Here is a 15821-nt window from a genome sequence, read left to right on the forward strand (position 1 = left end):
ACACAAACGATCCAGTTGACAGTTCTGACGACAAACACTGGTAATGATGTGTTCGAAAACTATGAACGAGCGGCACCATTAGACATTCAATGAGGAATAAATTATTCAGGAATGTAATTTACAATTCACATCAATTGTCTCCTACGTTTGATGCGGTTCGTTGAGTTCCACTGATATCGAAATTGTTGTTCAGTTACTCATATTCTTTGAGATGTTAAGATATTTTGTCTCTCAAATATTTTGTCTGCAGCAAATGAAGAACACACTGAGATGTCTGATTCGGGTGTTTCGCGAATCCCCTGAATTAACGGCAACAGTGAGCAATAAAATGCCCGCGAACTGACTTCTTCTGCATCTGTCACTTGCTTCAGTAAAGCCAGAATATATCGCTAACGCCTAGTTTATGAGGGTATATCCGTTTGATGTTGACTTAAAAAATAAGGAAGCTCTAACCATTCTCTCCGTTCCACGTTTGCGGTCGATCACACTTTATTTCAAGTTCTATTAGTCATATTCATTGCGCGAGAAAATCGTTTCTCCCGCTGAACGCCCGACTTAAGTGGGCAAATGTCACGCTAATCATTTGGCGTCATCATCAGCGGTGTGCTGATGCGTACAGTGAATGAAGCTGCAAACCGTTTGATTCCGGCCTACACCGGGAATGACTATTTTTGTATAAATAGGAAGATGATTTACTATATCAGAGATGATATTGAAATGACACGAGGAAATGACAGCGTTTTTTTCTCTCTTCATTTCAATGATGAAACGAGCGCGCGTTCTTGGTTCGAATCTTGATCGAGAGATTTGATCACTGCTCATAAGAAGCTCTCGCTGCCATAAATTAGCACTTCGTTTGGTATGACTCGACACCAACTTGGGCTATTTCAAAACAATTTTGTTTCGCAAATCGTGTTTTTTTTTCTCTACAGCAAAAGCCATAGGAAACTCGTTCTTCGAGGATGCATCCCCCAATTGTATCGCTGTGGCTCTCCAACAATAGCGAATTATAGACTCGTTTTAGCGGGGTAATTGAATCAGTCACGACCATGGGGCCAAGTAGTTCATAATCATCCACTGAAAGGAGTCGTGGGTACCTCCGAAGCGATTCACGTGCCCCGAAAACGTTTCTCCCGGTGCATCATCCTCGTGATTTTGCAAACTGTACAAAAAGCTCATTGTCGAAGCGAAACAGAGCAACTGCATGGTGAACAATTTTCGATTGCTGCAATTTTTTTCCACTTATCCGAATTGAAACAAATGCCGGTGGCTCATTGCAAGGGATAGTGATTTGGCTTTACAAATTTTCATTTATTATCGACGCTCTATCGGGCTAATGTTCGTTGGATTATATAACCCGAGTTGGTCATCATAATCATTATCGTATGACTGGCCGTTCTAAACGATCTAGTAACTAATCAAGGTGAAATCGATTTGCCACCGTTACGGTGCAGTTGGGGGGATGAACGCGGTGCTCTGTGTTCTGGACAACGGTTTGATGTCTTCTTCGCATACGTAAGGCCACGTGCGCTCGACAAGTCACGATCGAGAACCCCTTCAATGGTGACATTGACACATTGACGGCAGAAGACAACCGGAACAATGATCGCATTATGTAAACCAACAAACTCGTCATGATCACGAATCAGTGTTGTGTGTCGTTGTTCACTCCGAAATTCGAATTCATTTAAATCTATTAGGAAGCAAAAGGGGAAATTCAGGATTCGATGGTCATCGTTCGTGCATTCAGTATCGCGCCTCTCATAAGTCCAATCGACAGAATACATCATGATGGCGGGAGATCAGCTGCAGCTCTAACAAGCGCTAACGAGTTTAATGCATTCGGCGGCATTCAAAACGTTTGGAAGCATAAACAGCATATCTCGCATGCACGGGTCCGTACATTGACCGCGTGATGGTAATTTTTGAGAATCGAATGCAGCCAAAAAGCTGCATTTGGATTCCAACAAATGCATCCAACATTTTCAGTGAAATCACAGCAATGCAATGCCCTGCTGAGAACACAATCAAATCGGCCAATCGGTGTTACGATAATCACTACTGGCCCATTGAAACAGTGATTCCATTGCAGATTCGATTGTGCGATTCGCGACACAACCGGCGATGCTCGGTCACGGCTTAGTAGTCACCATTATACCAAATGTAGGTACGGTACGCGAATTTGTCCCTCTGAATGGGTGATCTTGATTTACGCGTATCGAAGGTCACCATTATCAGGCCATGGCAATTAGCGTGTGTGTTGGATTGTTCGGGTTGCGTTTTCCATCTGTGGATCATCCAGTGGATGATTCCAATGTCAATCGGATGCATCCGCTCCGCAATTTCACCCAACGGTTTGAGAGTGTATTGTTGCCGAATTTGAACTCGTTTATTTTTAACTTTTTCCATTTCATCATCCAAAAGCGGATCAATAAGAACCGATGGTCAGGGAGTGGAGCATATTGGCATTTTCTCGTTAACGTCATTGATGGCGTGAGCAGATGGTTGAGCTGAGAAAATTATCGAACACATTGCAGGTGAACAGTACACCTCCGAGAGATCTGACATCGCGAATGTGGAGAAAGCGCGAATCAGATTTATCTATTACGATAACATATGGCTCATCATAGATACCCGATTTTCGATTTCGGATTTGTCTTCTACTCAGCGTGGATTTTCCGTTTGTTGCACAACTATGTCTGCAATAATTTAAACCAGGGGTTCTCAAACTGTTTTGGGCGAGAGACCCCTTTTCCGGAATGAAGTGATACCAAAGACCCCCATAGCTAAATCTCTTTAAAAATCTCTAGTTTTTTTCTTATTCATACATAATACTTACCAATTTAAAAACTTTGCGGTTGATGAAAGGAGAAAACTTGACCTTATTTTCTTATTAAAATTCAACAAAATAAATATATACATGAAATTCAGTAATTATCAAGTGTAACTAATAATTTTTAAATACACAATACTTTCAAATACTTACGTAGGTAATTAATTTTTGAAACTAACTTTAAAACCGCAAAGTAAAATTAAAACTATGTTCCTGAAAAACGCAATCCTACGTTAAAAACTATGGGTGGGTTATACCTAAAATACAACCGCAAGGTTGACGTAGGACTACCGTTGGCTTAGTAGACATTTGAATGTACTGATTAAATTATTAATTAAACCAGTGATTAAATGAAACAATTTCCGAATTCAGATGCGAAAAAATCCCAATTTAGGTCAATTCATGTATTGTGAAAAGATTACTTTCCATGATGCCTTGTCCATTTCATTCATTTCTGGTGGACTTCCAAAATATGCGTTAGGCACCAATCAACGTAAAAAACGAAAACCAAGAAAATCGAACATTCATAATTTTCGGTGAAAAATATCCTGAACGCTACGCTCTTTTAAATTATTTTCAATCACTTCATTTAAGTTCAATTTCACTGTGTAATCTCTTGAATTAAATTAGTCGACGAGTGTATTATCATTCAGGGTGGAAACTTGTGGATTTGATTTTTCATCTTCCAACAAACACAAACATAAAGACCGTGCATGTGCAGAAATTTTTAGTTTTAATTTTTGACGTGTGTAGCATAACAAGTCTCACTCCTCACCGTGTGTTATAATACACGAGTGTGACGAAAAAATGCACCTTCAGAATGCGAAATTCCGAGTGATTTTAGGATGTTTTTTTTTCAGAACTCGTAACAATTTTTCAGTAATTTTATGAGTGAATATATTGACATTGGTTGAAGAAGAATTTTCTCGGTTACCTTCGTAGGTTTCCCAATGATAACATTCCGTCGTGGTGGTTGTAGTTATGTAAAGGGTACGCGAGGAATAACGGAATATATCACCGATCCAATTGGCTAGAGAGGAGTTCTCTCGGTTATCTTCTCAGGTTTCCCACTTTCCATGCGATAACTAATGAAGTGTGTAGCCGGTCCTATTAATTTTACTGGGTCTCCTTCTCAGGATACCTAAAGATAATTTCTGCCACGTGTCTATACACGAGATATTAGGGTTTTCATTTCGTCGAGTGTTCGATAGTTTGCGTTTACATAATCACATCACTTACCTCAGTGAATCCTGATTATAACCTCTTCCCACTAACAACAATCCCTTCCATGATGAACGCTAGGGAGCCACGCTATAGAGGCGACCCTTCTGGCCTTCGGGCGGGGAATATCATATTAACATTCCTTCCATTCCTCTGGTGATTGTAAGGATGTGGCCGGTGTCGTTATTGACCATTTAAAGCTCGAATCACCGAAAATTGCACAACGAGAATGATTTGTTAGTCCCAAGCGTCATTCTGTGTGTTCTTTGTGCAATTAGGTTGGTTCAGGTCAATCACGGAGAGCAACTACGAAATGTACAGTCTACCCAAGCTCAAGCTCAAGCTCCAACAAACACAAACATAAATAATTACACTAAATATTTCTTTCGATTGATTTATAATTCAGACGGTTGAAAAAAACCATTCCACTGAAACGCAGAATACACACACGAGTAAGGTCGTGAGCTCATTTGGGCAATCTTCCTCAGCAAGTGGTAGACATGAGTTAATAAATAAAACTAATTTTATTTTGACGAGAGCGAGGCTCTTCGTTTATTGAACACTAAAAAGGGACTGGTCATTATATCTATGCTAGAGTCTTACAAAGCCTGGCTCTAGCATTATCTCATTTTTACACATTATCTCGTCTCGTTCTTATCGCATCTCTTTCGTTATCTCCTTCTGGTAACATGTGGCAGGGGTCTGGTTTTTATAACGGGTCGTTATTCCAGGATGCGTGCTGACGGAATGGTACAGTACCGATTGCTGCACTGTGTGTTAACTCATGATCCCATGAAACTCTAGTGCTCTAGTGCTAAGCTCTTTCCGGATATGTTTCAGAACAGTGGAATGGTACCAAAGATGCATCTCAGCAGAACTAAAATGAGCTACCTGATCACATACGGTATTGAGCCATACTTTTTGAATGACATCCTTCGTTTACTCGAAAATTGTAAGAATATCGTTATCGGCTTCGACGAAACGTTAAATAAGATTTCACAAAAGCAACAGATGGATGTTAGCGTCCGTTACTGGAATGTAACGGAGGAACGGTGGAATCCAGATACATTGCCTCAGCTGTTCTAAGCTCAACGCGTGCACTGGACGTTAATTGTTAATTGGAGAGTAGTGAAGCAGTCGAAAGAAGAAATTCGTGAAATTCAAAGCAGCCAAAACTACGAGCTCATGAATATAGGTAGCTGCAGTTTGCAAGTTTTCACAATTCATTCAAGAAGGAATGAAAAAGACTGTTTGGAAAATTGATGAATTCCTCCAGTGTTTCTACAGTCTGTTTGAGAACGTTCCGTTAAGATGTGCGGAGTATTCTTGAATTATTGGATCGGCTGATGTTTGGGGGAGTAAAATGGATCGAAACCCAACCGATGGTATAAATAGCCCTGGACATGCTGCCGTATCTGAAAACCTAAGTAACCACGTAGTCTAAGCACAAAAGGAACGTAAATACAAAGATGCACATCCAGATTTCCGTAGGAGCATCGCTGCAGTTTTCACAGTCAGTACCTTTAGAGTAGTTGCAGAGGCTTTCGAGGATAAATTGTTGGGGTGTTTTCTTAAGATCAGCAGCTGCTGTTCAACCATTTATGACGAGCTTTCAGAGTGACGAGCCTATAGCACCTTTCCTATTCGAACTGACGAACCTTTTTAAACCAGTAATGAATAAACTGATCAAGCCAGCACTTTTGAGAGGGAATCTTAAGTCCCTTATAAACGTCGATTTTTCCGATGATTCGTGAAAGTTGCAAGCAACAGTGTTGTGGAAACAATCAAGATAAATATCTTGATTTTTCGTCATTTTGTCGAGAAAAATAGAATCAAACAAAAGTAAACAGGAATTCCTCGAGTTTTGTGATACTTTGGGTTCGTGCGATATGCTGAAAAACTGTCGTCAAAAAGAAGAGCGTTTGGACCTTTTGTGGGTGAAGAAACTCATAGGCGCAGCGGGAAAAGAATATATAAACTTGTCTGACCTTGTCAAAGAGATCCTCATTCTGTCACATAGCAATGCTACATTGGAGTGAGGTCCTCCATGAACAAAGTATGTTTGGTGGTAAACCAAAATGATCCGAACTTGATAGCTCAGCGCATTGTTCACAATGAATTCATCTTATTTTGCAAACAACTTGCAACCTAAATGCAAGCTTGTTATGTTTGTTTGGACTTGAATATGATCATGGCTTCATTCGTTCTACTAAAATATTAGTCATTATTGTAACAAATTGCTTCACGTAATACAACTTATACAGTATCATGAAAGTTTCAAGTAAGAATAAGTGTTAATTAACAGGGGTCGATGTTTAGACCTCGTCGACCTCCAAAATCAATTTTCGTTTGTATCGACCCCTTGGACACCGAGATCGACCACTTTGAGAAACCCTGATTTAAACAAATAAAGTTTCTTTTAGTCCGTCGATCATAATTTTAAATAATTAATTTAATTAATCCAACTTTTAACTGTTGGAAACTAATAGGAGTACCGGTAAGTTTTTTTTCGTTTTTTTTTCAAAAATTAATGCTTTATTCTGCAAAAATGGTTACACATTTTATATTAAAAGTATTGTCCATCTGTAGTTACAACTTTTTCCCATCTTTCTGGCAATTCACGGATCCCCTTGCGGAAATAATCGGCCGGATTGTCGGCTAACCACGAATCGATCCAATTTTTGACTTCATCAAAATTGGAGAAGTGCTGGTCTACCAGGTCATGTTGCATCGATCGAAAAAGGTAGTAACGGTGGGGGAGATAGGACCTCCCATTTCAACGTTTCCAAGTATGTTTTAACCGGTGTCGCGAAATGCGGCCGAGCATTGTCGTGCAGCAAAATAACTGTATCGTGTCTTTGCTCGTATTGTGGCCGTTTTCCCTTCAGTGCACGGCTCAAACGTATCAATTGTCGTCGATAGAGGTCCCCCGTAATGGTTTCATTCGGTTTTAGCAGCTCATAGTAGATCACACCCAGCTAATCCCACCAAACCACACCATTTCTGGCCGTGAATATTCCGCGCGGCTGTCGATGATGATGCATGGCCGGAGTACCCATACGTTGCATGACGTTTAGGATAATCGCAATGGACCCACTTTTCATCGCCAGTAACGATTTGATGCAAAAAAAAAAATCTAGTAGTAGTTTATGCCGTTGGAGCAGTTGTTCGCACGTGAAAAAACGGCGTTCGACGTTTCGTGGCTTCAATTCATACGGCACCCAATGTCCTATCTTTCGGCTCGTTCCCATTGCTTTTAAACGATCGGATATGGTTTGCTGAGCTACTCCAATTTTATCTGCAAATTCTTGTTGCGTTTGTGACGGATCTCGATCGAGTAAAGCCACCAATTCAAACGTGCAAACCACGTTTGACACGTTCGCTTTGTTGGAGCATGGTCACCATAAACTTCCACCAAAATGCGATGACTTTCCGCAGTTTTTTTCTTCATATTGAAGTAATGAAGTAACACTTCCCGCAAAAACACTCTCATGAAACAATTCGACATATTCGAGGTGGCAAGAACTATGTTGTTTACGCTTCAACTTTTTGACATATACTGAATAAGACGCGCAATGACTGTAGCTTTCCAACGAATGTCTGAAATTTGATTCACTGGAATAATAATCAAGTTACGCCATCTGTTGTTAAGCCGAAGAAGCTTACCGGTACATCTAATATTGTTTTGATGATGAAATATTATAAAACCAATGTTTATTACATTAACATTACATTAACGTACATCCTGAATTTTGAATTTGGTTAAATTAAATCGAGTCATTGAAAGCTATCAAGTTCTCCAAGTAAATCCCTAGAGAATCTTCAGATAGATACAGATGATTTAAGACTACGAGATCTCTACTCTACAGTGAGCCTCCTAGTGTTGGACACACTGGACTCAATCAATAATAACAACAACTATTCATAAAAATTGGAACGAATGGTTGAGCCAAGGCGGTATAATAAGGTGGAACGTTATGTCAGAACTGCTATTCAGCCATTACTTGAGTTCGATTTGACAGCGGCCAAACGAACGGCTAGGTTTTTCCGAGAAAGAGGATAACGAATGGCATGCAATGAGAGGCGCATACCGCTATGTGTTTGCTGTGCATAAACGTTGGTTTTGTTTACGCTGTTGGCATCATCGTTGTGTTTCGGTGACTGCTGCAAGTTATGGTCTGCATTGCTGTTTTATGGTACTTGAGGGTTGTTGGCAATTCAGCGATTGTGGGAGCTTTGCTAGTGGGTATATAAAAGAGCCACTACCGGCGGGCTTGTGTCGTACTGCTCTAAGTTCCATTCGTTTTGGTGGCATTAGTCGTTGACGACTCATTACGATTGAGTGATAGCGATACGCTGTGGATATCCATGCATATCGTTTCCCGGCGACTGTTGCTTTAGCTGGAGACTCACCTGATCGTGCGGGTTGTGAGACACAACAGCTAGTTCGATTGAAACCGGCCCAGCGTAGGTATATGTTGATGTGGATCGCTATGTAGCATAAAAATTAGACCTGCTGTCATTTTTCATCCCCTCTCGCATCTTCCATGCCTTATCTCCATACTGTCGAAAACGAACCACCTGTCAATTCCAGCTCCTTGGGTTGAGCATAATTCAGAAAATTCACCGCGAAAAAAAAGAACAACACTATTTTGTTAGAATATTGTCAGAACCTGGGATTTTGTTCAACTAAAGATCGTTTATCAGAAATATATAATTTCATTCACCAATGTTGATTGTGGGATAATTGAATCAGGTCTAGGGTTTATGTAACATAACGGATTATCCCTTCTAGCATTATTTTTTGCAGCTTAGTTCCATACAAAATGATCATTTAATGTTTTACAAATCGATTTGCTGCCAGCAATCGGAACAGCCTTAACAGTTGATCAGAGCTTTGATCTTTTAACGAATTTATCCAAAATAGTGTCCATAATTGGTCGGGTCGGTCAGAGGGAACCAAGTCGCAAAATTGAAAATTTCGGGTTATTGATTGCATTAGGTTAAGCATTTTGTGATCTACATACCACATTTATCAGAATTGTAAAATCACGCATACAGCAGGAATAACGAATCGAAATTGTTTTGAATGATCAACGAAAACCCCTCATAATATGCAGTCAGAGTGAACCATGTAGTACTTACCATGGGGATGTTACTCTATATCATGAATTCTTCAAAGGTTACAGGTTCACGTTTATGCTCTCCTTTTTACTCTCAGGAGACATTTTCCATGTATACTTTTAAGATTCAACTTCATTTTATAATGTGGTGTAATACATGTGGCATTTGTGCAACAGTGGTTATGTGAACTACACAACTACACCGTGTAAAACAGACTTACATTCCAGCCGGCCTTGGTTCGATCTCCTGCTTGGCATCGATTGGATTTTTTTGACTAATATTAATATCTCTCTACCGGATGAACGAAGTTTTATGAAACTAACATTATTTGAAAGATAAAAGATCGACGATGTTTTATACTTATTGGCCATAAAAGCTTTTTTCAATAGCTCAAAACTACTTCGAAAGCAAACTATTTAAATCTTCATAAACAGCGATAGCTTTTTGAAATTATATTTCAGTCTCGATTGGTCTGCCAATTTGTATCCGTTTTTTTTAATGAACGGACATGTAAAATCGTTTGCTTGTGAATGCACCCAATCGGTAAATTATGATTTCGCACACATATGAGCAGTTAACTAGGTTAACTGATGATTTGTGACGCAGAACTACGCCTTTCAGGAGAGTGCCAAAGCAGAAAAAGGTCACATTTTTATGAAATAAAGTTAACGTTAATAACTATTTTCACTGTGAACGAATTCTCATGATTTGTATACCAATCGAATAGGAAATTCTCTAAGATTTGTTTGATATGCTATATATCACAATTCTCTAATCTCTAAACGGTTCAAATTCATGAAAACTGGAAGAACTTCCTTTTTTCCCATACATTTATTCTGCCGATTTGTGTGCTAACCCTACCCGTATTTCAAATGCTTATAACTCGAACATTTCTTAACAGATGAGAAAGATGTTTGCATCAATTGATAGGAAATATTTCTACGCGTCTATCACAGTTAATAAAATCTTATAGTTCATGCGATGACCAATTGAATAACTGTAAAATGTCAAGCGTTATCTAAACGTCCTAACTGCCAAGTTTTGATTGACCCGATCTACGGTTTCCCCAACACAGACTTCAAATTCAATGTACCTGTGGAAATCCGCTTTGCAAATATATATGCAAGTCGGAGATATTTTTGTTCCCACCGAGCTGTGTTTCCCTAACACGGACTTCAAAATCGATGTGCCTGGAGAAATCCGCTTTGTCAAAACATGCAAGTCGGGGGTATTTCTGGTTGTTGGGTACTTTTGTACTCGCTTGTCGTTGTGCAGACCGGAAAATGTTTCCCTAAAACGTACTATTAAACTGAGAAACCTGGGAGAATCGTCATTTCAGATACTAGAGGTGAATGAACTTTCGCGGCTCGAGAACTATTCAAACATGAGATGTGCAATAATTTCAGAGGGAAATGTAAAATACAATGATCTTCCGTTCACATATTTTGGTAGTCCTAGGTATCATGTCAAACGTGAAAGGACGTTCATCAAATTTACTGTAACGAAGAACATAATCTATTACAATGCATGTATTGATCTTACATGGCAACTGTTTAAACTTTTTACTTACAAAGCAAATATGTTGAATTCGACAATTGTTTCATTCAATCGATAATTTATTCAATGCAAGACAAATACTTACTAAGGCAACGGTAGCCCCACGTCAACCCTGCCGTTATATCGTAGATATAACCCACCTTTTTTTCCACAATGGCCCTTCTCAGGGCTAGAGGCGAAAAACAAAAAAAAATGAGTGGGTTATATCTATGATATAACCGCAAGGTTCACGTGGAACTACCTTAGCTTAGCAATCATTCGTTTGTATTGATTAAATTCTTGATTGAATGAAACAGTTTCCAAATTCAATTGAGTTCAATATATTTGCTCTGTGAGTGAAAAAAATTAACAAATGCCGTGTAAAGTCAATTCATTTATTGTGATTGATTGTTCTTCATTACAAGTAAATTTAATGACGGACCTTTTACGTTTGGTATGATGACTAGAACAAAATATATGTACAGAAGAATTATCAAACGTATGATGAACCAGCCTAAGGCTAAAAATCTTTCCAATAAAGACAAAAAAAAAATTATCAAACGATTATTTTATTTTACATTTCCCTCTGAAGTTTACATCCCAAAAGTGTACATACTTCTCGAATCTCGAATTTGCTTGAAACTGGGAAGTTCATTCGCTTCTAGTGGCTGCACGATTTTCCCAGGTTCCTATGTTTAGAAGATCATGTTAGGACAGACATATTCCATTTATGTTTGCATTTATTTGCAGGGCCGATTTCCCCAGAAACCTCGGTTTTGAAGTCTGTGTTAGAAAAACACATTTCAATCGGAACAAAAATACTCCCCATTTGTATGAATTCGCAATGCCGATTTCCCCACGCTTCATGGATTTGAAGTCTGTGTTAGGGAAACACATTCCAGTCGGAACAAAAATATCCCCGACTTGCATGAATTTGAAATACCGATTTCTCCAGGCACCTTGGTTTAGAAATCTCTATTAGGGAACACATTTCGGTGGGAACAAAAGCTCCCCCTACTTTCGTGTGTTCTTTTTCTTCTTTTTGGCTTTAAGAGGGTTTAAACTTTTCAGTTCACTCGCCTCTAGGATCTTTCGTGTGCTTGCAATGCCGATTTCGCTGCTTGGTTTTAAAGTCTGTGTTAGGGAACATTTTTCGATGAGAACAAAAGTCCCCCTACTTTCATGTATTTGCAATGCCGATTTCCCCAAGGCTGCTTGGTTTTGATGGCTGTGTTAGGGAAACCGTAAATCGGGCCAATCAAAACGATGCAGTTAGGGCGTTTAGATAACGCCTAATATTTTACAGTTATTCAATTGTGTATCTAATGAAAAACAACATTTTGTTAGTTGCGATAGATGCGTAGAAATATTCCCTATCAAGTGATGCAAACATCTGTCCTATCCAGTACGAAATGTTCGAGCTATAAGCATTCGAAATCTTTCATTTTTTCCTGCATGTTCTGTGTTTAGGTTTTCATTTTACCCTCTATATATTCCGGTTAGACGTAGTCCCACGTCAAAAGGATGAAATGAAAGCACAGTGCGAGTGAGCGGATATCATTCATGCCTAATGCTGATTTCAAACACAAATACACACAACTCGATATAAGAAGAGGAAGCCCTCTGTATCAAAGTGTGCTACGATATCTGAGTGGGTATGAGAAATTCTGGTGTGGATTGGCAGTGCTGTTTGGTTGGAATATGTTTGGTTGAAATATGTGTATTATTTTTACGGGACTAGGCCCCTCTTCATTCCAGAGAAGGGAGGGGTTTCATACCATCATAGAAACATTTCTCGTCCCCAAGAAGCCTCACATCCCAAATTTGGCTCAATTTGCTTGATTATTAGAGAGGGGGGAGGAGTGTCTAACTACCATAGAAACATTTATTGCACCCTAAAACATGCCAACTTTAGTTTCGTTTGCTTGACTAATTTCCGAGTAATGCAGACATTTATGTTTCATTTGTATGGCAGCCCCCCCCTTAGAGAGGGGGGAGAGGTCTCGAACTATCATAAGAACCTTCCCCGACCCCAAAAACCCCTACGTACCAATTTGCATGTCGATCGGTTCAGTAGTTTCCGAGTCCATAAAAATCAGATATACAGAAAGACAGAAAGACAGACATACATCACTCCATTTTTATATATATAGATATCTAATGTGTAAATCTTCAGTCTGGTAGCAATATCCATATAATGCAATCCACTTGTTTACCACTTCGAATATTATCGAAATTTTTGAAATAACTTTTTAGTTTTTTTTTATTGTTACTACTTCAGTAGTAAAAATTTTCATTTAAAACTCGAACAATTTTAAACTGGTAGGCCTGGCCTGGTAAAATTCTCTATCAGTTTACCATCATTTTACCATTTTAAAATTGTTCGAGTTTATATGAAAATTTTTACTACTGAAGTAGTAACAATAAAAAGTTATTTCAAAAATTTCGATTCGTTCTAAAATAATATTCGATGTGGTAAACAAGTGGATTGCATTATATAATTGCGTAGTTCTACGTCGAAAATGCGGTCGTGTCCTAGATACAACTCCTCACAATTTTTCGTGTTTGCATCTCTTTTTTTGGTTCTTTAATGCGCTATCCACTATTTTCGTTATTCACGGTGAGTTTGCCGGACTATTAATCGGAATTCTACTGTGCCGTGAATTAACACATGATGTTTTTCCGCCTGTGATTTTCCCAGATCTTCTCATTCTTCAAATTTCATAGCGGAGTGTGAAGAAACACATAACTTAGACTAAAGAGGCTGCCCCGCTTGCTAGCACAAAAAGAATCGAGTTCAACATTAAAAAACTCCCAAAACGTTGTTACGTTTCATCCACTCTCTCTCCATCACATTAACAATTTATTTTGAAGTTTTGATTTGTATAAAAAAGTATAAAAAAGTACCAGTTTGCTATTTTCCAAATAAATTCATTTCAAAGCTTTCATTTATACTTCCTATAATTTCAGACATTTGTTAATTTTTAATTGCAATCGCAAAAAAGACCGCAAAAAATGTCCGCTTGCAAATCTGGCAACTCAGTTTCGAAGTCCGTGAGGTAAAACGCTATACACAAATAAGTTGGCGGCTGGTACTTTTCACATGTGTTCGTATTTAGAAACATAAAACAACAAACGTGATAGCATTGTTTCTCATTGAACGAAATACATCTTATTACACAGAGATGCGACACTAATGAGCACAGAAAAACACCTTTATGCTCACATGGACAAACAGAAAATGCTTTGCTAGAAGCTTAGGTGATGAAATTCAACAGGAAACACGGTCGGCCTCTCATAATCTATACCAAACTCTGAAACGTGAGTCCGCCTCGAAAAGCACTCAGCCATAAGATGATGTTTTTAGAGACATATAAATTTTGTTCCTATTAAGATCATCATGAAAAAAATTAAAATACACTCTTCTTGAAGAATATGAAGCGGAAACTGAAAAACTGTCGACACATGTAAAGTCAGTTACGGAAGCAATTGCTCAATTTTCCCAGCAAATGTGTCTGCTTTCTAAAATAAGTTGTGATAATATCGTCTGCAATTTTGTTGCTCTCCTACACATACCCCCTTTACCGATTATATCGGGCCGCAAACAGACCCAATTACGTAACGTGGATGACACGAAAATATCCCGCTATCACGGGCAGAAACTCGGTCCACATAGGTTCACAATGGTGTGCCATTGTTATCAAACGATGAGTACAAACTATGGCTATAGGTGTAAATAGGTAAAACGTATGTCACTCGAGACTCGACGTGAAAAAATAATCGTTACCATTGTGGGAGAGATACATCATTATTTCACCGGATTGAGTCATCGCTGGCAGTTGCAGTTGTTGACATGTTCATTATTCGATAGTTCAGGGTGGAAAAATCTAGTACTAACGTGTTGTCACGTTTCCCTTTTTCTCTCTTATCATTGAACAGCCCACAGTGAGAGCAACCCCGCGGATGACGCCGAATTCATTGTGGTCCCGCTGGAGCATCAGAAACCTTCGTACTTCAACCGATATCCGAGCGGTTTCGATACCTTCGATGGCGTAGTGGACACCGGTGACTTCCCACATCCGGCCGGCCAAAGTCCGGTATTCTTCCCCTCGATCAATCCATTTTCGTGGCAGTTCTCGTCTTACCTCGATGGTGAGTGCATATGATGCACATGTGCATCTTTCCCAGCTCTGTTTGCGCACTCGCGCAAGGTTGATAAATGTTATGTAAAGCAATTGGAATGAGCCCAGTCATGAATGCTTGAATGTGAATACATTACAGTAATTATTGCTCTATTGGATAATTTACAGATCTAATAAGGCGTCTGCGTGATCGCTTCTCTGGCTCATGGAATCCGTTCTACGGCGATAGCGGCTTTGGTTCTTCAGGACCAGGATTGTGGCCCATTGATATCCCTGATGATTCCTCCGAAGATGGACAGAAAAATTCCACTTCCACCGTTAAAGTAGATTTGGTTTGTGCTTCGTAAGGGTATATTGCTCACCAATATTGTTTTGTAGGTTATCGACGGCCACAAGGTGATCATCAACGACACGTACTACACCAAAAAGAACGAGTTCGGCACTTCGATCTTCAAGGTACGCGTGATTGACGTTAAGCCAGCCGACGAAGAGGGCGAGGGAGAGAAGCCTACGGAGACCGGAAATCGTGTCGGTGGAGATGACGATTCCAAGAAGGACGAAAAAGAACCCGCTACCGAGCAACCAAAGCGTGACACGGAGCTGGAGGCGAGCGAGGAGGAGACCACCGCGGCCGACGACAATTTGAACACGATCGACGCCAATCCGAACAACGCTGATGGGTCCAAAAAAGATGAGGTAAATACCGATGCGCCGCCTGCAGGCGATGCCGAGAAGGATGCTACCACTACCGCTACTCCTGATGTGTAAAGCTATATCTTCACGCTATCTCTCTACGCTGGGAACGAGAGGGCTCTTTCCAACTTTTTCTCCCCGAATTGGATTGTTCTGTAGCGTTTTTGTTTTGTACTTTGTACTCTGTATAGTCGATCTCTATTGCATTACCGCTTATGTTTAAACCCAAATTTCTCTGTTTCATCTAACGCTCCTGTTACCATATCAGATGT

The 15821-nt window shown here is 39.5% G+C and overlaps 1 protein-coding gene across 1 annotated transcript in view; it reads left to right on the forward strand.

The window, feature by feature from the left end:
- LOC129775499 (uncharacterized) overlaps positions 1-15821 on the forward strand; it is a 51514-nt gene that overhangs the window by 18568 nt on the left and 17125 nt on the right. Inside the window, exons 2-4 of the mRNA XM_055780308.1 lie at positions 14654-14866; positions 15025-15179; positions 15235-15552. Of these exons, the coding sequence (XP_055636283.1) occupies positions 14654-14866; positions 15025-15179; positions 15235-15552 (686 nt within the window). The remainder of the gene's footprint in view (positions 1-14653; positions 14867-15024; positions 15180-15234; positions 15553-15821) is intronic.

Source organism: Toxorhynchites rutilus, chromosome 3 (assembly GCF_029784135.1).
Source record: "Toxorhynchites rutilus septentrionalis strain SRP chromosome 3, ASM2978413v1, whole genome shotgun sequence".
NCBI lineage: Eukaryota > Metazoa > Arthropoda > Insecta > Diptera > Culicidae > Toxorhynchites > Toxorhynchites rutilus.